Source organism: Agelaius tricolor, unplaced genomic scaffold, assembly GCF_023055355.1.
Source record: "Agelaius tricolor isolate 1412-34295 unplaced genomic scaffold, bAgeTri1.0.p SCAF_19, whole genome shotgun sequence".
Taxonomy (NCBI): domain Eukaryota; kingdom Metazoa; phylum Chordata; class Aves; order Passeriformes; family Icteridae; genus Agelaius; species Agelaius tricolor.
The window spans coordinates 5,764,414-5,787,899 of NW_027269279.1; the positions used below are offsets into that span (position 1 = coordinate 5,764,414).

The 23,486-nt window shown below is 41.3% G+C and overlaps 1 protein-coding gene across 2 annotated transcripts in view; it reads left to right on the forward strand.

Moving 5' to 3' along the window:
* The window catches only part of PRKAR1B (protein kinase cAMP-dependent type I regulatory subunit beta), a 92,867-nt gene that overhangs the window by 33,205 nt on the left and 36,176 nt on the right, over window positions 1–23,486 (forward strand). For both annotated transcript variants that reach the window (XM_071444027.1, XM_071444025.1), the window contains exons 5-6: window positions 18,974–19,035; window positions 19,767–19,813. In XM_071444027.1, coding sequence (XP_071300128.1) covers window positions 18,974–19,035; window positions 19,767–19,813 — 109 coding nt within the window. The remainder of the gene's footprint in view (window positions 1–18,973; window positions 19,036–19,766; window positions 19,814–23,486) is intronic.

The window sequence follows — 23,486 nt, forward strand, 5'->3', positions numbered from 1 at the left end:
CCGGTGCCTTTACCAGTTGCTGTGTTCATCTGCAGCTCTGTTTTGGTTTAATCATCCCATTAGCTGAAGCTGAGGAAACACTTTGTGGCAAGTGGCACTGGTTTGTTCTGCATTTCATCCAGCATGATGCTGGGCTGTGCCACCTTGGGTGTGCCACCTGCCAAGGGAGGAAGACTAGGGGGAAAATTCAGAAGTTATGGGGATGATAGCATTATGTGGGGATGGCATGTTTTTTTTCCTTGCTCTCCCACTGGTACTGATCTTTTCCCTGTCTATCCAGCATGTTTGTCTGGATAAAGGCTGTCTGTATCTCTGCAAAATATGGAGAGGACTAGAGCAGTGTAAAAATAACATTTATTAGCAGAGAGATTAAAGGCTGAAGAAGGATGTTTGGGGGAACAGCAAGAAAGGCAGTCTCAGGCTACATCTTTAACAATGAAATTCTTGCAGCAGACTCAGACAATCTGTTCCCAGTATGTACCAGGACACAGAGCATATCCCATGGCTGTGCCAAGAGCCTGAACTCCACACAGCTCCTCAGAGTGCCTAATTCTGCTCAGCACACACACCGAGACAGATTCCCCAGCTCTAACTGGAACTAGAAGATGCCTGAAAACCTCCAAAAGAAGGCAGATTGAGGCTGTGGAGGAGGTGGTTTCTGAAAGGCACCAGTGGCAGGACTGGGAGGGTGTTTTTGGAGAAGGAGATGTCTCATTGCTGACCCTGTCACCCTCCCTGTGAGCCAGGGGAGAGCGCTGGTGCCAGTCCAACAGGAATGCTCAGCACATGGCCAAGGCTCTGCTTTATATCCACTGATACCAAAGCTTGTTTATAAAGGCAAGACCTTATTGTTTGGAGTGTTTGGCACTGCCTCTCATCTCTTAAAAAGTCGGGAGGAACAAGTCTGATGAGGTTCCCAGCTATTTTGTCTGGGTTACAGAATCAGTGTGGTTTCTGACAGTCATCCTGCACTTGTTTTACTCTTCGTTGTCCTGCTAGGAAACATCTTTCTGCTTCTCCTTGGAAATGCAATCTGAAAGGGTTCCCTCGAGTCACTGAGTTCAGCCATCTGATAACTGTATAAAAACCCAGTCATATGATCCCTCATATAACCCAAATGAAGATGTTTCTGTTTTCTCCTGTTTATTGGACTGCAGTTGTTGGAAAGCTGCTGCACATTACTTCTCCCATGGCAAGAGAGCATCTCACTTCCAGCCTAAATGTTTATATGTGTTGATTTTTCATGGCCTCATTGTCCATCAGTTAAAGTAACTCCTTTTCAACTCTTGTTCAGCCTAACCCTTCCCTTTCATCCCTATGTACTTATGAATTAAAATTATATCTGTTCTTTACTTATTTTACTGCAGTAAATGATTGGTTCTCTTTTCTTCTTATATAAAAGATAGACTCTTCATTACCCTTATCACCCCAGAATACCTTTTTCTGCACCTGTTTTGAATCAAATGCATCTTGTTTCTCCATTTCTTTTGCACATGGTTGATGAGAATTATGGCCAGTATTGAAGTGAGATAATTTAGAGAAGTGCTTTTTACAATGGCATTAACCCTTCCTTGATCACTTGAAAGTGGCCCAGTTTGAACTGATGTAGGGTGGGTTTGCCTTCTTCCCAGCCAGGGGTAAAAAGGGTGGCTTGCAGTTACCCAGTGGTTTAATGAATTCAGATTAAAGTAGAAATTGTTGCTGTAAGTCCAACATGCATGGCCTTTCATGTTAGATTACTGAATTTCATTCCACCTTTATTACTTCAGTCATCAAAAGCATCCTCTGTGCCATCCATCTGAACGCAGCATCTCCTCCTGTCAGGACTGGGCCTTGAAATATCCTCAATAGAATGACCTCTGGGTTTGTTCTTCCACTTCCAATACCAACTGTTGTTAATCTACCTTAAATTATTGCCTTAAACACATTATGGTTCTTCTTCCTAATCAACTTTCCCATTTTAACCAGCAGCTTGCCTCTTAGCACTGAACCTGCTTGCTTAAAGAATTGATTGATTTATTTTCTGTAGAATATCAGTTACCAAATGAAGGGAGAAAGCAGATATTCCAGTGTGCCTCATTTTCCAGCTACCTCTCTGACTTTCATTATTCCTGACTTAAAAATTTGTTTTCAAACCTTGCAAGGTCGAGGTTGGACTAATGGTGAATCTACAGCTGCCCAGGTTACCTTGAGATGACATCAATGTGCAGACATCAAAGATGATGAACAAAGTGCCTTTTAATGCAGTCTTTTCTGAGTTGATTAAAAAAAGGTCAGACATTTGTGCTGCACTCCTCATTTCACATCAGGAAAAATATACCTTCCTGAGCCTTTCACAATGAGAATTTCAGATTGGGGGATGTCTGACAAATTTAGTTTTCAACTGCATGAAAATTAACTACTAGGCTGTCTTCCCCTCAAAGTCCCAGCGGAATACACAGTATTTTTTAGAAATCTCTATTTCTAATTAAAACAAATGAAACTGAAAGTGGTTTATGCTTTTCCATTTTTTCCCCCAGCAGGTCACTGAGTCACTACTTCTCTTAAAATCTCTTCCAAAACTTTCCTCGTTATTTCCTCATAATTTTGCATGCTGTGAAATAATTACCATATAAAATGTTTTGGCATATAAATGAGTTCACCATATAAAATATATATGGTATTACATTAAGAATTCATAGTTGGATCTTCTCAGTAGCTTTTAGAACTCAATTTTTAAGGGAATTTTTTGGCACCACTTCAAAGAGATAGTGGCATTAAATGTAAATATTCTGAATATTGTAATTGTTATCACCATTCACTCAAAGCCCCTTTTAGAGCATCCTTAGAGGGGCAAATAGTTTGCAAGAAACAAAATCTCCCTGTTCTGGACACAGATTCTGCTCAAAGGAGAGAGCAGTCCTTTTGCTGAACATTTCAAGGTTGTGCTTAACTAATTGAGCCCATTTTGGCGTCGTATTTTTCCTGAACAGGACTATTCTGAAATTATCAGTTCTTCTGAAAACCCATAAATGTGGATTTTTGGCTTGTAATTTTAAAAATCTTGGCTATAAGTTTTATATAGTGATTCTGTCTGTCGAGAGAACACTTAGCCCAAGATCTCATCTGGATTTAGAAGACAGAGTACAAAGACATTTTGTCTTTTTCTTGTCAGTTTATTGTTTTTCATGTTCCAATTTTGCTATAGTTGAAAATGGCTTTTCCTTTCTTTGCAAGCTAACAAATAAATCCTTCTTAAGAGTGCAGCCGTTCTGCCATTCCGTGAATTACTAAGAACATTAATAAAATCCAGTGAAATACAAAGTGTTCGCATTAATGAGAGTTCAGAGGCTTCTAAAATATTCAGATCAATAATATTTCATGGATTATGCTGGAGTACTGTCTGTAGAGGTCAACTGTGATATGATCACTGAAACCTGTGGCTGTGCTGTAGCCTTGGGAAGCCTGTGGGAAAATAAACCACATGGCTTTGATGGACCAAAGCAGCCAGCAGGAAATAAGGGCAGAACCATCCCCTCACTGCTGAACGCTGATGGCATGAGAGAGGCCATTAAAACAAATAATATAAATGAGCCTGAGCTGGCTATAAGACCTGCAAGGTGATTAATGCCTGTGGTGACAAGTTGGAGGCATAGGAGGAGATTAAAGATTAAGTTAAAGGTAAGAGTGCTAACAGGCCTTTTCCTGCCCAGAGCTTCTAATTGCTCTTCCTTCCTGCAAACCCAGTGGCCAGCATTGCCTGTGCAGCACCACATTCCTCCCTGGGACTTGTCAGGCTGGTAGATAAATGAAATACTTCTTTTCAAACACTTTCTTCTGTCTTTTCTTCCTTTTTTTTTTTTTAATTCATTCTTTTCTCCTAATTTTCCTTTTTTTTCTATATTCTTTTTAGCTCTGTCTCCCCTTCAGAAGTCATGTGGAAGCTGTTGCTGTTGGCTTTGGGCAGTGTCTAGCATTGGCACTTCAGGTGTAGGCTGGTCCAGACCAGCCCCCAGCTGCCCAAAGTGATGCAGTGGGCAGAGAAGGGGCCACCAGGGAGCCCAGGCAAGGACTGCAGATTCCTCTCACTTGGCTTCCCAAAACAATTGCTCAAAGAACAAGAAAAACCCTGAGTATCAAAGAGCCTGATCCCCTGACCCACTAAGGCTCAGTTGTAGTGTGTCTACTGCCTTATTTGCAGGAGGTTTTAACACTTGACCTGAAAAGTCAACAAAAGAATCACCATCTCCCATCTTAATAAATTAAGTTCTATCTTCTCTAATCACTTCCTACAAACACACAAAGTCATCTGTTTCCTTTTGGCTTAGATCTTGTATAATGTTTGGAGGAAGAAGGTCTACTTTTGTCAGCACCCCTGTTAAATTTATTTGCTTTTCTAGTTCAAGGAAAAAGCCTATAACTCTGAAAGTCATCCAATGCTCTTATTTATTTATTTTTCTCCGTTTGATTGATACATCTTTGTTCTGAGCTTATACAAAATTGACCACAGCTCCAGTAAAAGTGCCTCTTGTTAAAACACTTCCAGAATCTCCACGTGTTCCCCTCCTGTGCTTGTCCTGGGTGGGAAGAAACTTGACCTTAGCTGGAGGTGCACTGAATTCAGAAGAGCTCCATCAGAAATCTTTCTGGCTGATAAGTCCAGAGCTTGATAATCATTCAGACTGCTTCACTGCTCTGCCTCTGGAGTTACAAGCAAGGGTTCTCAAGCTAAGATGGAAATAGGGCAGTTAGTTTGACTTCTCTTTGTGGCTTTTCTTTCACCTGGCTCAGTGGGCAAAGGAGTCACTTGGAGGAGCAGAAATGTCACCCCAAGATATCACCAGTGCAAACATACACAAATGGATGCCTCTTAGCACTGTTTCATAATTGTTCTTTGGTTCTCTCTGGAATAATTAGGAGAGCAAGCTGTAAAAGATGAAGTTGATGATCATTTGTGTAAATATCAGTAGATATGCTTGTGTCTATGAATGTGTATATATACATATATATTTATTTATTTCATGTTTCATGGGCCACCAAGATTTATTGTCCTTTGTAGTAAATATTGACCTTGGATTTATCTCAGTCAATGTTTACCTCTTAAGCCAATAAATCTTGAGGTTCACCTTAACAGAAGTCAATATCTGCTTAGTGTTCAGCTCCATCATTAATATAAATATTTTAGTGACCTTTGCATGTATTAGTCTATTTTTTAAAGTCATCCAAGTGTTACCAATCCTATAGCACATCAGCAGTTTATTTTTCAGTTGCTTATTCCTGTAAGAATTTTATAATAACCTCTGATATTCCAGCTGAGGTGTTGCAGAGAGTGTTTTTGAGGAGAATCTCAGGAATGTGAGTGCAAGTTGCTGTTTCCAGAGGGGAGGGATGAGCCCACAGCAGCCCTGTATATCTGTGTGGTTCATCACGTATTTACCCACCACCAGGGTCCAAGCATTGCTTTGATTGCTGCTTCTTTTCTGGGAGATTTTCAAGACATTCTTTGCATGAGCAAATCTTTCTGAGATCAAGTGTTTGCTTTTCTGTATCTGTCACTGAGTTTAGGGTTAACAGGGACCTTTAGACCACCTAGTCTGACCTTTTTATCTCCTGCCATCTTTATCTCCTCCATTTAAGAAGCACTTTTTGCCTCCTTCCACCTCCCCTCTCTTTTGACCCTCACCGAGTGAAATTTCTCTGCAGTGTCCTTATTAAATTTTTCCTTTTTAATTGCATTAGATTGGGTGTGATAACATCTCAGTCTAGATTCACACTGAATGTCCCAAAGGAGTGTTGCTCCCTGGATGTCTCTGGGCTGTGTCCCTCAGCACATGCAGGAATTGCCCTTTTTTTGCCTGGATGTTTGGGCAGGAACATTGCATATAAATGTTACCTTGAGCCATTCAGGCACGACTGGGTCCTTCCTGATGTCCTTCCCATAAAAGTGAGATTCAAAGTGGAATATAAATGCTTATGACCTCTTCCCACCTCCTCTGGCCACAGGAACAGGTAAAGAAGGTTATGATTTGGCCCATGAGTTGTGAAATCCTCTCTTTAAAATAAATAAAGCAGTCTGAAGGCTCCAGGGCAGTTACTTAATTCAGGCACCAAGCTCAAGATTTTCCTTGTAATTATTGTTACTGCACCACAAAGCACACATATAATGCTCATGATCACAAACCACTTCTCCAGCACAGATAAGGGAGGTGCTCATCCCAGAACATTCTCACCCCCAATCCCTGATTCTACCACCCCTTTTCATTAAATTACTCCTTTTATTCCAACTTAGAGTGCTGACTGTTCACACAGATAAAAGCTTGCAGGGTTAAACCCTTTGTGAACCTATAGAAAATGTTCTGTGCATGTGGAGAGGTTTTTATTATTAGTTATAAAGGTGCTGCTGCAGTAAATGGTTTAAAAATATTGTGCTATGGAGAATTCTGATCCCTGTCACATGAAACAGCATAAATGTCAGACCAGGGATTTATATGAATATTCCTTGAAGGGAAGCAAAGACAAGGAGTTAGTTGTTCTCTTGTCCTATTTATTCCCTTTAATTGGATTTATTTTTAAGTGGGCTTTAGTATAGAAATTTCTGCTTCATTTCTTTATTGTATATTGGAATTTCATATCAACAGAGATAAAGCCTGCTTGCCCTACATTAAAAAAAATCTCTTTAAACCAGTGGAGGTATGTTCCTTAAACAGCAAAATCTATTTATTTTTAAACTATTTTTTAAACCTAACCTAAATCAGTTCTCAGAGTATTTTAAGGTGCTTGGAGCAGTTCAGAGCAGCAAACAGAGCCAGGATTCAAGATTCAGAGCAATTAGAGCTGCTGATACATCAGGTCTTTGGGGGGGATGTGTGTGCAGGAGACCTGATAGAGCAAGTACAGCACTTGGCTGGTGCTTGGTGCATGCCTCCGAGTCAGACTGAGGAGCTGCTCACTGTTGTCAACCTTTGATTCATAGAGTTGTGTAAATGGGCAAAAAATTCCTTTCTGTCACGCCAGAGGCCAAATTAAACAGAAATCTGTAAACTGGGAGGGTTATTTAGTTGGGAGGAAGCAACACGAGTCGTGTGATAATGTACTCCTGCTGGTTTATTTTTTTGCAATTTGTTTAGAGGCTGGGTTTTGTCCTGGTTTATTTAATGCCATAAAATAGAATTCTTTCTGCTGAGAAATTGCTGCAAAACTATACCAGCATGAGAGCAAACATGGAATTAGCAGAGGCAAGCAAAGGTGTTTGAAGGTTTGGACTAAGAGCGACCACAAAGGTCTGGGTTAATACTGACCCACCAGCCTGCCCAGCGAATTCTTCATGTCCCCTTTCAACCAGGCATTTAAAAAATGTCCTGCAGATATGCAGGAAGGCATATATTGCTTCTTCCCCTCTCCCATCCCAGCTATGCTAATGAAAGCCCAGCATAGCTGAGATTTCCAGATCTGCTATCACTGTGGAGAGATGGAAGCAGGCTTGTGCAGGTTACACTGCAGAATCGAACACTGGGCACTCATGATTTTTGTAATGGTTGTGGCAGAGTGCAGAATAAAGAGGTGAGTGCAGAGTCTGGTGGGCAGGTTTGAAAAACACCCTGAGCTGCAGGGGAAGGGGTGCTGGGAGGCTGGAAGGAGCAGGTGTTGCTGCCAGGGATATTGCTGGGACTCTTCAAGATGTCTTTGATGCACATTGCAGTGGTTAGTGAAGACTTGGGAAGAAAATTACTGAGAAAGATGGAATGAAGAAATGTAAGGTCTGAATTTATTTCCATAGGCATGAGGAAAGCGTGCCCTTAGGTCTGTGTTTGTGCATCTACAGATTTAAGCTTTTCATGCTTAAAAATCTCCTTTTCCTTCCGAGCCCTGCAAACACAGACCACTTAGGAAAACATGCATGTTTTGTCTGATCTAATCAACCTCTGTTTTCTCCTTCTTTGAATTATAGTGGAGCTGTAAAAAATGGAACTGCTTAATTGCTATAGTTCACTAAGAACTCCTACAAAAGAAGCATTTGTTGTCTGGGGAAATTTTATCTCCAGTTCGTTTTATTGTAGAAGATTCTATCTCGGAAATGCTGTGAATCAGAGATGAAGGGGAGTAATGATGAACTTCAGGAAAACATAAGGAAAATGTGTGGGTGTATGAGTTTGCACATGTCTGTAAGCTATAATAGATATGCAAATAGAAAAGCAAGTGCTTGTGGACATGTGGTTTTGCGTTCAATGTGAATTTTATTCATCAGCTCTTTAACACTAGATTTACACACTTTCAAAAAACCATTCTGACTCATTCCAGAGAACCTTTATCAGCTATTTTATATGATTTCATTTACCAATCCAATTATAAACTAAATTGAACTCTATCTGCTAACACAGGTTAAAATGTTTTTATTCTAGGCAGCTGTTTGATATCTGCAGGTGTGGGAGCACACAACGGGGATGGAAATTAATTAAGCAGGATGTGGGAGATGGCTGCAGCCCAGTGCTCTGAGCTTGTCAGCCAGGGCAGACACGTGTCAAACACTCTGAGATTAGTTGCAGGACACGTTCCTGACTCGCAGCAGGCACCACTCAGGGACTCAGAGCTACAGCTCTGCAGAGCTTGGCTTTGCTCTCTCACTGCCCCCAAGCTGTTCCAGTGGCTCCATATATTGATATTATCAGAATTGCCCAAGGAATTTCCTGATTTACTACTACTATTATTATTATTATCATTATCATCATCATTATTATCATTATTATAATCATTTTATTTCCTGATTAATTCCTACTAAATTACTGTGCATGAACAAACCCCCTCTCACTGCACTTATATTGAACATCTTGTCCTTCTTTAACGTTGTGTTATTCTTTATATCTTTAGCATCCTTGCAGTATTCTAATTTTTGTGTTAATGACAAGGACCACCAGGTGTGGAAGCATAAAGATTTTAGCCTAATACTTGATAGTTCTTATCTATTTTTGTGCTGATGCAGTTGCCAGGCAGAGGTGCTGTCTTGTGGCACTCCAGGCTCACAAGCTATAGTCATAAAAATAGTGTGTAGGAGCAGTAAGTATATAATTTGAAGGAACAATTGTAATTATCAAATACAATTTAATTCTCCTATATTTATAGAAAACTGTCAAAAGTGATTCCTTCAGAAAATGGCGGGGGGAAGTAAGTAGATTGATATCAAGTTCATGTCCAAGTTCCACAACCACAACAGTTTGTGTGTAACCATGTTCTGAATAGAAAAATTGGGTGAATTATTAGAATAGAACTTTCTCTGGCAACAATTTTCTAATCATAGGGATGCTATATATATATATATATATAAAATAAAAAACTCTTCATTTTTATGAAAGAATGTCCTCAGTATTAAAGGCAAAACAAAAAAAGCTATTACTATTGGGGGGGAAGATGTTCCTCTTCACTGCAATATGTGAACTGTAAGGTAATGAAGGTAATGTGCATAGCATGGTTTTGTTCATATTTACTTATGTACATGTGGAATATGATTTGTTATAGTTTCTTATTGAAAATAATGTCCTGTATCCCTATACAGGGATATCCTCAGGGATATATGTTCCATGTACCTGCCTTGAGGGACATCTCCACCATCATCTGCTCCAAGAGGTCACTTAATAGTGCAATTACAATTTCCAATTGCAACCCTCTGGCAGCTCTTGAAATCTCAGCCTACTCTGTTATATTTTCAGATCACTTCAGCTGTAGTAGCCATGATTTGGGCCACAGTGATCAGCTCTGTCAGTGCCACCTGCCAAGGGCTTCCTCAGCTGTGTCACCTGGAGCCAGGATGAGAGTGCACAGTGACTCTCCAGCTTCATTGGGATAGTCCAGAAGAGGGAGCTTGAAATTAAAGAGTGAAGGGATTTAAAAGTGCCAGAAGGAAATAAATTGTTCAAATATGGGGACTTTGTTGTGGTTGCCCTTTATCACTGGTGGAATTTGCTTCATATTAACAACAGAGCCTTGTTTTGGGGGTGATGGTTATTCTTGTGGTGGTGTGTTTCAGTCCAACCTGCAGCAATTTTCTTTCAGTAACCAAGTTAAAACACTTAGTCATTCAAGTATTAAGTAAAAATACTTATTTTTTTCAGCATGGTATCATCCATTGCTTTTACAGAATTTTGAGAAAGTAATTAATTGTGGGGAAAATGAAAAACCATTAACTTGTGTGAGACGTAAAGGTCCATTCTTGTGTTCAGTCAGCTCAAATACTCCAATCTCATTTCAGTGACACCAGACCATGAATTTGGTCTGAAGTTGATGGTTTGTTGTTGTGCTGAACCTTTCCCCGAGTCACTTCTGTGATGCTCATGCATACGAAGAACACCTTTGAATTTGTTACTGCGCCCTTTTCTGCTTCAAATAATGATGCATTTGGGGACTTCTCAAGAAAAAAGTTTCAGCAGAGTGTGCTTGCAGCAGTGCTGTGTTTTTACTGTGTATAATCTCCATAAATGTCTCTGCCTTTGCATTAGATCCAGTACCTGCAGGCTAAGGAAAGAGTGCAGTTTAGTATTTGTGTTTCTCCATACCTATATATAAATATATATATATATATATATATATATATATATATATATATATATACATTTGTACATTTTATCAACTAGAAAGTGTATTTTATTGACCCAAGCTCCTCTAGACTTTTGTTTGGCTTGTTTGTTTTCCTTTTGACATTTACATTCATCCTTCATCTTGGATCCTAGTTCCAAGATGAAAATCTTGAGAATGCTCACACACAGAAAACAAGAGAACAAATGTGATTATATTCAACTGAAATCAACAATGCCTTCTTTGATTTTAGCTTTTTACTAAGAAATGTTATTTTGAAGTAATTTCATTGTGAAAAGTAGATCCTCTGGAGTTTTCACAGTAGGACAATTAGACAGTTTCAAAACTTTTGAAGCATTTTAAGTGGGGAAATGACATCAGCCATTTTCGACAGGAATATTCAGTTTCACCCAACTGTTTTTTTTTTCCTGAGAAAAATCGTGTTGCCCAATTTCTCCTGAAGGCCTCCTGGTATGCACAGGCTTTGTTGGTGAGCAGTGCTGTTGGTGATGGGAAGCTGGGACCCAGCCTCTCTGCAATTATTCACGCAGAAGGGCAGATATTCCTCCTCCAGTGCACAGAGAGCATATTTTCCGTGCATTATGCATGGGATTTGCTCCAGCTGGCCCCTGACTCACACTGCCCTGCCTCCCCCGTGTCTGCGGCCGGGCTGGGAGCTGGGACCACCTCATCCCTCCCTCTGGGAGCAGCTCCGTGCCAAGCCCAGCTCCCGGCAGGTGGACAGACAGACAGACATCGCTGCTCCCAGCTCCTGCTCACAGCCAGGCTGCTCAGAGCTGGCTGCTCTCACCCAGAGCCTTGCCCAGCTTGGAAACAATCCCCTTCCCTGGGCCCCTCTTCAGGCTCTGACCACCCTCGTCGGGAGGTTTTTTTCCCCCTTTTGATCAGGTGGTAATTTCCTCCGTTCCCTTTTGTGCCTGTTGTCTTAAGAGCAGTGAGATCTCCCTGATCCTGTTGTCAGAAGAGACCAAGCACAGTTCTCCCCCTTCTCTTCATCTGCTCTATGCTCCACGCCCTGGACCATTTTGATGGCCTCTGTGGACTTGCTCCAGTCTGTTAGTGTCTTTCTGGTGTGGGGGAGCCCAAAACTGGCCATGGTACTCCTGGCTGTCCAAGAGGGAGAAAATAAATTCCTTCATCTGCTGGCTACAGTCCTGGAGGTACAGCCCAGCCTGCAGTCGCTCTTGAACTGCAGATTACTGAAACCTATGGATCTGGTCTACTGTGAAGGACTCTGGGGAGCTGGAGCTGCTCAAAGGGCTGTCCTGAGCCTGAGCCTGGCTTTGGGCACAGGTGGGATGGGGCTGAGCATCCACACTGGGCAAGGTTCCTCCTCTGCCCCAGCCCCCAGTGCTGCTCTGCCACAGGGCTCCTTGGGCAGGTGGGGATGGGCCTGGAAGGAGCCTTGGTCTTCCCTCAGCTTTGGGAATGCTTAGAGGGAGCTGATGGCAAGAAGGGGGCCTGAGTTATATTCCCACCAAGCCCTGCCTCTTGGACAAATGTGGCACAAGCAAGGCTTGGCAGTGAGAGTTCAATGAGGTGATGATTCTAGGGATGGGTGAGAGGAAAAGAGGCCGAAGCAGGGCCTGTCCTTGAGCCACATTATTTGTCCCCTTTTTTACCTCCTATTGCAGCAGTCCATGGCAGACAGCTTTCCAGATGAAGATCCCTGCAGAGGCTCTCTCTGGAAGCTGCTGCTAACATGTGGGAGATGATGTGACCCATTGGCACGTAGATGTGCAGGGCCTGTAAAATGAATTGATGCTCTGCCCATAAAGCTGTACTCTGTTCATTGGTGTCATAATTAATGAACCTATAAAGGGACTTCATAAAACAGTAAAAATGGAAATACTTCACAGAAATAGAAGATGATAAATTTTTATTTCTTTCTGTTTCATGTGTCTGTTAGTTATGTGGACCTGTGACTCAATGCATGTTATGGAATTAGACATGGACTTTAGTGTTAACCTGCCATTCACAATGTCCTCTCATGTCCAATTTTAATGATCATTATGGTAAAATCAATGCATGTCTTAATTGAAATAATAACTAATCATCTGCCATTATAATGAAGTAATTAAATACTCTAAATTGTTAATAACTTTGGATGCTGCTATAATTAATTTGTTGCTGCCCCAACAGGAAAAGAAATTACCAGAAGCAGATGGGTAATGTTTTTGTTAAGGCTTCAGTACTGACTCTTTCTTAGGTACATGCCTGCCACACCACATATTTGATTATAGCAATTGTAACCTCGGGGCTGTTAATTTTAAATACCTCTAAAAAGGAATTCTTTTCTTTTACCTGGATGCAATGCTTTTATTCTCAGTAGTCAGTAAATCATAGTAATGACTCCTGGTGGTTCCAGTATTGTACATGAGCAAGGACTTGCAGCATTCCTAGGAAGAAGGAGTATGGATTGGAGCCTTGTACTTACACATAGCAGAGACCCTTGCAATTAATTCAGTGGTAAAGTACTGTGTTTATTCCCTCACTGTACAGATGTTTATTGAAGCCAGTCTGGTTTAAATTTTGTGCTCTTCATCCTTACAGAGTAGGAGGAGCTGTTGTTAGAACAATTGCTAGAAAGATGTTGTCTTTTCAGGAAATGAATCATAAGAAAATCTCAGAAGTACATAAGAAGACCCCATACAGCCCCACGTCCTATCCTTCCCCCCAGTTTAGAAATCTTAAAATAGTACCCAAGGCTACAGCTAAAGGGAGGTGGAGTTACTATCAGCTCTGTTTACTAAACTCTAAAGGTATGTAAGTAGGAAAGGTTTTAAATACTTGAATCTTGCTTCTAGGGCAGCCTCATTCCGAGAAAATGTTGCATGTCTTTTGTTGAATTATGCCAGAACAGCTCCATATCTTTTAAAGCTGTCCTCAACAACACAGGGCTGGCTTTGTTTTGCTAAAGACATAGCAAAAGAAGGAAAAACTGCATAGCACAAACATTGAAGGCTTTCTGAGGCTGCCTGCACAATGAAATTGTTCTGATTGAACTCTTGACAAATTATAACCTGCAGGTACAGTGAGGATTTTCCATTTTTGCCTAACACGTATACATTTTGTCTCTTCCATTTTTCCTTCCCTGCAATGCATTCAGCACAGCAAGGGCTGGAAAGAAATCTGATTGTGAAACTGATAAATTGTCTTACATAGTTTCCCTATTTTGGCCATTGCCATGGTCTGGTTCTGAAAGTGCTTGGAATTCTCTTTCTCTCGTTTTGTTTTAACAAGCTTCTTCACAGTTGCCTATTGCCAGTGCTATATTACCCACAGTGCACATCATTTTTTTTTTTCTTTCTATCTCCTATTCTACATTGACTCCAAGAGGCCTTGGTGTAAAAGCAGATGAGATGATTTATTTTTATCACTCACTTTTTCTCGTGAGAAAGAGAACCCCTTGGCCCTGCCTTCTCCACTGGCTTCCTCCTAGCACAGGCATTTGCTTCTTGGCAAATGGGGTCCATAAAATGCTACTGAATTAAACCAGCAAAGTGTTTCATTATATTTACTCTGCAATCACAGTGACAGATCCTTTTCTGGTCTAAATAGGTGCAGTCTCACTGGTTTAGAGTGCACTTTGCCTTCTTGGCATCAGAAGGGAATTGGCTCAACCTGGCCAGGTGGCCAGGAGTCATCTGAGATGCCAGAGAGCAGAGGATCAGCCCCTGTGATTCCAGATCTGATTGCAGTTGTTTGCAATTCCATGTACACTCATGGAAGACACTTTATGTGTTAAAACTTGCTGCAAGCCTTTGATATCTTTGACCTTTTAAAAAAAGTCTTCTAAATTTTGATATTCCCTAAGCAGACAGCTGGTATTTTTTGATTGAATAGATAGAGATTTCATGTCTAAACGCATTTCTTGGTTTCACTTTGCTGGATTAGTTCACTGCTCCCTGTATGTTCTCTGCTGCTCACAATCTTCTCTTGTGATTTGTTTTTGAGTGATACTATCAAAAAGGTTGCAAATAATTAAAGGGGCAGAAATGTCCCTGGAAAACCTTAGTGGTGTCCTGCTAGCGTCTCCCTTTGGATCTAAACATGGATATTTGGGTGCATACAGTCCTACCTGCAGCTACACAAAAAATTACCCCTGATATCTTCTGATTGGAACAAATGCTTTGCTCCCAAGAGCCATGAGCAACCAGATATAGATCCTCTGGGAGGAGGTGGGGAAGGCTTAAAAAAATTGCAAAGCCTGTCAAAATCTTTGGCTGTGGAGAGGGTGGAAAAGGGCCCTCCAAGTGCTGATGCTGAGCCCAGGACATGCACAGCTCTCTCTCCCTAAACAACAGCTCAAATACCAGAACTGGTGCCCTATTTTCTTCATCTGCCACCTGAATAAGTCATCTGGAAAGAGGGCAAACGATATGTGGTCAACAAAATAAAGAAATCCCTCTGAGCAGTTCTCATTTACAGCACAATCATAAAAATCCTGGCAGAAAATCAAACCATTTCCATATCAGTTGAGCACACAGCATTGCCAGCACGGTCAGTGTCAACAGTGCAGGGGCAGGAGACAGAGGCTGCTGTGTTCTTGGTGCTGCAGCTCAGACAGAAGATGAAATCATGGTAGTTCAACGTTTGGAGACTTAACTACTGATTTTCTGGCTTTCTGTTTGTGCTGGAATAAAACCTGCTTCTGCTTGAAAAAAAATGAAATTTGTTGTTAGGAATGTGTTTGCATGTGCTTGGCCATAATTATTTAAAAAACCTTCAAACACTAGAAATACACCTACTTTAGCAGAGCTGTAGATAGAGTCTCAGCTCGGTGGTGGGATGGTTGCAGCACTGTGTTTGTAAGGGCTGTTTTTTGCTGTAATGGCCAGAGAATGATTTTGGATGTCTTATAAACAAGTGCGTGGTACGGGGAAAAACAACAGACCATATTTTTGGCCTTGGCTGTATTGTTTATGCCTTTAGCAAGCACCACTTACTCAACTTATTCAGTATTTAAAGCTTGTTTTCTCTACATAGTACAGGCCCAGGAACACATGGCTTGAACTAAATATGCCAGCATCAGACCTTTATTGGGGAGATGGAAAATAGGTCTGGTTTTTTTCAGTTTCAGATTTTGGCTTGGTTCAGGAACAAATACTTCAAATTTTTGAAGTATTTTGGTATATTGATGCTTGTGACATTTTTCTGTTTATTTCAGACACTGAAGATAGAGGCAATAAAAACTTATAAACCCATTCTACACTTTGTCTGAACTGATTCAAAAGCCAGATCCTACAGGGATCTTAAGCATTTGGTGCTTTGGGAGGTGATAATTTCCAGAAGGGTGGTTTTCTTTGGTGCCATTCTGAAAGACCCAGTTCTTGGCTAAGAAACTTTGGGGCTGCCTGCTGATCCATATCATTGGAGATCTGAGGGTGTTTAATGAATCTCAAATTGAGCATCCAAAAGCAGAAACACTTCATTAATCACTGTGAGAGATCTTGGCCAAACCGTATCAATTAAGACCATTAATTCTCCAGCAGAAAAGGAACATGGTGGTGTGTTTTCAGTGACAGTTGTGATATTACTGATTGCTTACATTTATATCAAAGACATGCCCTGGATTCACTTTGGAATTGTAAATCAACATCACCATAACTTTGGGTGCCTCCCATGTCTCTGTGTTCATTGTACTTCAGAATAATTTTTGATGGCATATCCTTCAAAGGTCTCTTCAAAAATCCAAGTCTTGGCCTAATAAGATTAAGACTTCAATGAATTAAGATTAAGATTTCACCCCATCATATATGGGGCACTGGAATATTTACACTGATATTCTGCTACACAGCAGAGTATTGGGGTAAATCTGCTGTTGCTGCTAATAGACTTTGGGTTCATTACACTGGCAGCTGAAAGTTTTAGTCTGTGAGTTTTAGAGAGTTTTTTTTTCTGATAAAATTAAAAGGTGATGTAGAAATAAAATGTGGAACATTTTGGAGAAGGGTGCAGTGCTATACATAATTTATTGGGTGCTGTTTGTACAGTCAATTGTTAAGTTATAAATAAAATAGAGGATTAACACAAGGATGAAAGGGTGAAACTGCGGGTAGTTATTTCCTCTGTATTTCTATTAAAGAAAAGGAAAAGTTTCCAAGTTTGCTCAAACAGCGCATTTTGGTTTGGTTATTGATATTCACTGTGTTGTACCTATTTTTGGCTGTATCACATTGGAGACTTTCTGTCTCACAGAGTGCCTTTTCCTCAGTAAATGTTCTGCAGGCTGCAGAGCTTTTCTCAGAGCTCAGTGAGGAGCCCCAGCACAGCCAAGGTGAAACCAGAGGCAGGCAGATGAGGCTCTGTCACACTGAATTCCCAGTCCCAGAGCTGCTGAAGAACAACTGGACTTCAATCACGGACACAAAGTCCCTTGGGGCTGTTCCAGTTTGGCACCCACCTGTGTGGCTGTTTCTCCATCCCGCTGGAACCTCAGCTCCCAGTTCCAGCTGGAGCATTGGCACAGGGACCAGCTCCAGGGATCTGCCTGTACCAGGCAGATGGTTCCTGCCAGCAGAGAAATCCCTTGAAGTGGAGAAATGCTGAACCTAAGTAAGATCACAAAAATGAGCTTCGTAGATTTAAGAATAAGATCCGTAGACTTTTCAAAATAATTTGTTGTAGGTCTTTGCACTGGTGCTCAGAATGAGGTGAGGAAGAACTTTCTCCTGGATGCCTCAGAGCAGGCTTTGCATCCGTGGTGGAGTTGTTTCCTGAATGTGAGTAGGAAAAGCACAGAGACTGGAATCCATGGGCTCTGCATGATTGTGAGCAGCAGAGAACATGGCCTGCTGTGTGTTTGCTAGAGTCCTTTAATTCACATCTCTCTCTTTGAGATTTCACCCTCTTTGCTTCATGGGAAGATTAACCATATTCCAAAGGCCTCCAAGTGTGCAGCTATATGATAAGTTCATGGATTTAAGTCTCTTGTGCTTGGACTTGATGAAAACAACAGGAGTAAAATATATAATTTTGTTGTATATGGGCCATGGACTGAGCATCCCTTGCAGGTGCTGCAGGAGGTGCCTGGTTTGAAATCTCCCAGTTCTCCTGCTGGAAGTGATGCTGACGCAGAGCTGTGATCCTGACCAAAAATGTTCAGACTGATGAAGAGGAAAGACATGAGCAATTTGAACTTAGGAGTGAAACATTTCCTAGAACTGAGCCTGAATAAAGTCTGGAACAGCTGAACAGGAAATAAGCTAATAATGGGATTTTACAATATGCATTTCCCATATAAGGCATTGAAATGTAGCATAGGTTTATGGATTTGGTGGCTGATCTTCTGCCTGTTTTGGTGAAGATCTTGGGTTTCTTGCCTGTTTGTGTAGCTGTGTGTGTGAGGTCCTTTCTGCACTCCAGACTGAAGTGTTTCATCTCTCCACTGTCGTCAGTGGTCCCTGGATGGGCCATTCTAGGCCAGACCAGGGAAGAGAGCAGTTAACAATCCCCTCTTGCTGCCTTTTGTTTTTGTTGGGGAGCTATTTCCTTTAGCCCTTGAGGCTGATGCATAGGAAGGGGAGGAGAGGTGGGGAGCGCCCGTCTCAGTGTGGTTCACGCTTCTGAAAATAAGTTCCCCAAAATCTGATGTGGGGAAAGGAAGCCCTGGCTCCACAGAGCCTGCTGTCTCCCTCAATAAACAAAGGACTGGCTTTGGGCACGTTGCCCGAAGTGTTGGTGCAGGGTGTGTTCCCATCCCCACTGCTCTGCCTGGCCTTTTAAGGCGATGTGACAGCGAGCTGGAGACGTGGAAAGGTGTGTAATTGTGTGTAATTCAGCTGTGATTAATGAGCACGAGGCTCTTCTGCAGCTTCCCTCTTTCTGCAGCATCGCTTGGATTCCTTCTCACCAGTAACTCGCTGAGATTTTCAGAGTTTGGCCCCTTCTGCACTGCAAGTGCAATCTCCTGCCAGCTCTTATGCTACATTAATTTAGAGCCAACTACCTTTCCAAATGTGCTCTGCACTGTGGAACAGGTTTTGCTTGTGAATGCAAGGCCAGATGTTCAGAAGAGGAGAGCTCCCGTTTGGGCATCTGGCAGTCACTGCTGGGCCACAAACCCATCACAGCTGAAAATCTGAAATCTCTCTGCTTAGACAACACAGTTCTCAGGCTGGCCAGTTTGTGCACTGCTCTAAGAGGTGCCTTTCTCCATTTATTTCAGGAGTTCTTTCAAAACAGCACACACCAAGTCAAAGTCTCAGTTTTAAACCACAGCTTGTGCCTAACAAGTTATTTTGATTTCTTGCCGAGCAAGGGTTCACTTTCCAGTTATAGCTAATGTTTTCCTTTCCTTTTTCTGCAAAATCTGTTAACAAAGGCTAAATAAACAATGAAGGTAGGTCTACTGGCAAGATAAGAAATAGGTCTGATTTATTAATAAGTGTTTCTTTTCTTTTTCCAGTGACATATTCGATGCCATGTTCCCTGTCACACACATCGCAGGAGAAACAGTCATACAACAGGGTAATTCTTCCTGTCATTTGTTTGCTAGAGTCCTTTAATTCACATCTCTCCATTTGAGAATTCACCCTCTTTGCTAAATGGGAAGATTAACCATATTCCAAAGGCCTCCAAGTGTGCAGCTATATGATAAGTTCATGGATTCAAGACTCTTGCTAAACATGCAGAGAACCCCACTCTGGTGGATCTCCAGGGTTTCAAAGTGCTACAGTTGAATGTAGATAAACAGCACTTCCAATTAAAATGTTCATTCCTTAACTGAAGATAGTCAGGAAGTAAACCCCAGCTCAGGATGCATAAGGGTGGCACAGGCAAGCTGAGAGTAATTAGAGATGGAAAAATATTTTTATGGTTGTTGGGAATATTCAACACCTCATTGTGCTGCATCAGAGCTATCACACTTGGCAACTTACCTGCATGCCTGCAGCACATCAGGGAGGACTTCATTACCCTCAGGCTATATTAAAACCTCTTGAGTGTTTATCCTGAATGAAGTACTGAATCAATCAAAAGAGATAAATTAACGCAATTGAAAGGTATTAATAGCAAGAAATCATAGGGATACTTTGATTTATGAAGGCAAACAAAAAGATGTTTCAGAAAATTAATCTCTCTCTAAGTAATCTGGTGTTCAAACCTGTGCAAATATGTACAGGATTAAATACAGGGACAGGAAGTTATTGAATAGCTTGGCAGTCCTCAGGAAACAATCACCTTTTGTATTTTGCTTCCAGGTGATGAGGGAGACAACTTCTATGTGATTGACCAGGGTGAGGTGGATGTAAGTATGCTTTTGCAGTATAATATTTATTTTGAAGCTGCAGAATAAAATTGTATGCTTTGGCAGACAGCTTGAGCCAGCCACGTGCTGTGGGTCTGTCTCCTTTCTTCTTGAACTAGATTTCACGGGATTGGTTTCATTACTTTGCTTTTGTTGTGTTAAGTTATTTGTTCATAGTTTTAAATTTGGCATGTGTTACATCCTAGCTTATTTGTCCATTCCAAGCAGGAAATCAAAACCAAGCAAATGACATTATCTTCAGAGCCCTAACCACACCTGGAGGTGTGCAGTGTTTGGCAGAGCAGGCCACCATGCTGGAATGCACCTGAGGGTTCATAATGAAAATATTTTCTTTAATCAGTTAGCTTAGCTCATGTGTTGTTTGTTTTTGTTTTGTTTTTTTTTTTTTTCCAGAAATTGAGATACAGCCTCAGGGAGTGAGTTTCATCTTAGAAACCTTAATTTGCTTTTAAAATTAGGTCCAAATATAAGAACAATGCAGCATATTAATAAAGCAAGGATTATTATGAGTGTAAAGTGATCTGTTAGACCACAAAATGTTTACAGGAGTATGCAGTGGTTTAATCAGCAAGTCTTTGAAAAGAAGCTTCTTTCTGAACCTGCCTTCCAAATCATAAATTATTCACCTCCTATCATTTCTCTCCTGTATGAAACTCACCCTTTTGCAGTTTTGCTGCAAGCATGTATCCACAGTAGCTGGGTAGGACAGACTTTCTCATTAGCAACTTTACTCGTCAGATGCCCACATGAGTTTGGTTTGGCATATTTAAAGAAGGTGATTTATTTTAAATCCAGGCAGGAGGCACAGAGTTATTTTAGTGAAAGTTATTTTCTTTTAGCGCTCTGTTTGTGTCAGGAGACCATCTAATTGGTATTGTTGGGAATTGAGAAACCTCACATGCTGCCTCTGCCTCTGGAAGTTGCTCCTCAGGAAATCCGTCTGACTCACTGTTCCTATCAGACAGCCCTCTCAACAGCAAACACTGCCACATCCACAGGGCCAGAAAATAAAAGGGCAATATTTATAGAACAGTGTTAAAATTTAGTTTTAAAATAATTGGCTTGGGACTGATAGGGAGCTAAATGAGTTCACTGGCTTTGAACCAGACCCGCAAACACGCAAATGCACATGTTGGAGTTATAGATTAATCCTCTTTAAAAATCATTTGTCCTCTCTCAACACCTTCAGGAAAGCTTTCTTCAGTGTTCAGCTCAGGGATAGTGAGGGGCTGAATGGCATCAGAAAACAGTTTGCAAAACCCTTGCAATTAATTGTAAAAGAGTTAATATTGCAAAAGAGTTAATATTTTATATGCACATACTGCTCTTAAAGAACAGTGACAAGGAAGGGTTTCACTGAGTAGATTGCAACTTTGATTTCATGAGCATTATGAGGATTATTTCATGAGGATTATCATTCCCTACTCCCCTATAGCTGCTAGGACAGATTAAAATGGACATATCCACCACAATGTCATCCTGACATTTACCAGAGACAGGTACAGACATCACCTGTGGGACAAATACTTCCTAACAAGACCTAAATATGTAATTTGGATTGTGCTTGTCCAGAGACCCGTGCAGCCCCTGACCATCTGTGCCAAACTCTGCTGTGACCAGCTCTCACCTCAGCACTCCCCAAGGAGCCTCCTGATGCACCTTCCCACTGCTCCCCATCTGCTCAGCTTGGTTCTGTCTCCTTCCTAAGCTTTTCCTAAAACTTCAACCCCTGGATTCCTGTGCAAGGTGCTGTGCAAGGCAGGAGCCACAGGCTGGAAGTTCCCTGCCTTGCCTGGGAAGCTGCAGGGAGGGGATCCCAGCTTCCCCCTGAGAGCAGGGGCTGTTCCAGGGCACCAGGGCAGGCTGAGCTGCTCCTGTGCAGGGCAGCAGCTCCCAGAGCCCCCGGGCAGGCACCATCACTCTCTACATGGTGCTCCCCAGAAGAGTTCTGCCACTCTCTGGGCAGAACTGCAGAAATCCTCGCTGTCTGAGGAAACCCCAGGCCACTAGTAAGAGAGCTGCTGTTCATTTAAGCCTTGCCAGATACTTTTTTGGCGTGCTTCCATGCTTCTCCAAGAAAGAAAAGTGACTTGGAGTGGAGACAATTGACCCTGAGACTTAGAGCCTCGAGCCATTTTCTGCCTGGTTCAGCTGGTGTTGGCACGTGCACAGAGGCTTTAACCCCTGGCCAGGGTCTCTGCTGCCTTTCCCTGATCTGCTTGGGAGTGGCAGGAATACCAGGAGTGGTGGATTCAAGGAGAAATATACTCTGGAATCATCGTGACTGATGGGCACCCAGATTTTCCATGCACAGACATAAAGGAGGTTGCAAGTGTCATCATTAAATCCCTACACATGGAAGAAAGTCATGACAAAACGGAAAAAAAAGCCCAATAAAATCTATCAACCAAGCAACCAAAACCAAACAGAAACCACCAACAAAGTGAGAATAACAAAATCAATGTGTGGTGTTTTGAGTTTAAAAAGCTGCAGCATGTAAAAGTAATTTTTGTTCGAGTTTTGGCACAGGCACCCCACAGACTAAGTAAGAACTTTCTAAAATTTTCCCTTACAAAATAATCTGAGTCAAATTAGAAGCACCATAAAATATTTTTTTAATATAATAGCACTTCATTCTCGACTCTTACATTTTCTTAGAGCATAAACAAGCCCCGTTAACCCAGAATAAAATATCTGTACATTTTCTTCTGGGGGCCAAGGGAAGGGCACAAATTTTCATAGGTAAAAGAAGGATTTTATAATGAGGAAGAGGTAGGCTTGGAAAACATTGGGTTTTCCTCTCTTCTACTGTATCCTACAAACCAGGTACACTTTCACCAAAGCTGGCATTATTGTGTTTTCACAGTTTTCCTCCTTAGCACACGAGGGTTGAGGAGAATTTCATCTCATGACTGTCCCTGCAGATGGGTACAGGGCACATGAGGCAGATGGTGGCACAAACTTTGAAGTCTTAGAGGTCACTTGTCTACTGGAAGCTTTCCTGCTCAGACAAGTGGGAACGTGTGCCAAAAAGGAGCTGGCAGAACTTAAATTACAGTTTCCAGTAAAGATGTTGAAAGTACCTGCTAAAATATGACTTGCAAAAATCTCTAATCCATATTTCTAAGTATAAAGTGACTTCCTGTTTGTTATTTTAATCTCACAACCTCACATTTTTTTACTTTAAAAAGTGCCATACACTGCCCTTTTCAAACAGATGTATTTTTTTTTTAGACCCAGCAACTTCCTATTCTATTTAATGTCACAGCAACTTTCTCTACAGGCATTCTCAGGTTTTCTTCTTGTAAGACAACAGCAGCCAAGCTGTAGTATGGTGAAAATCAAAATGAAAAAACTTTTCAGTGTTTTTTTCTTTATTTCTGTATTTACTGTATAAATCTCTGTATTTACTGTATAAATCTCTATGTGAAGCTATGCATGAATACTGTGGACAACAGATAAAATTATTTCTTGATTGTAGGTCAAATCTTCCTGAAGCCCTTATTTGTATATACAAACTTTCTAATTTGTGTATACAAAGATGAAAATTACCCAGTGTTTTATGTGAGAATACTGTTGGATTTTAAAACTAATTGTATGCAATGGTTAGATTCCATAGATTGCCTCTAGTTTAAATTCTTTCATCATCAAT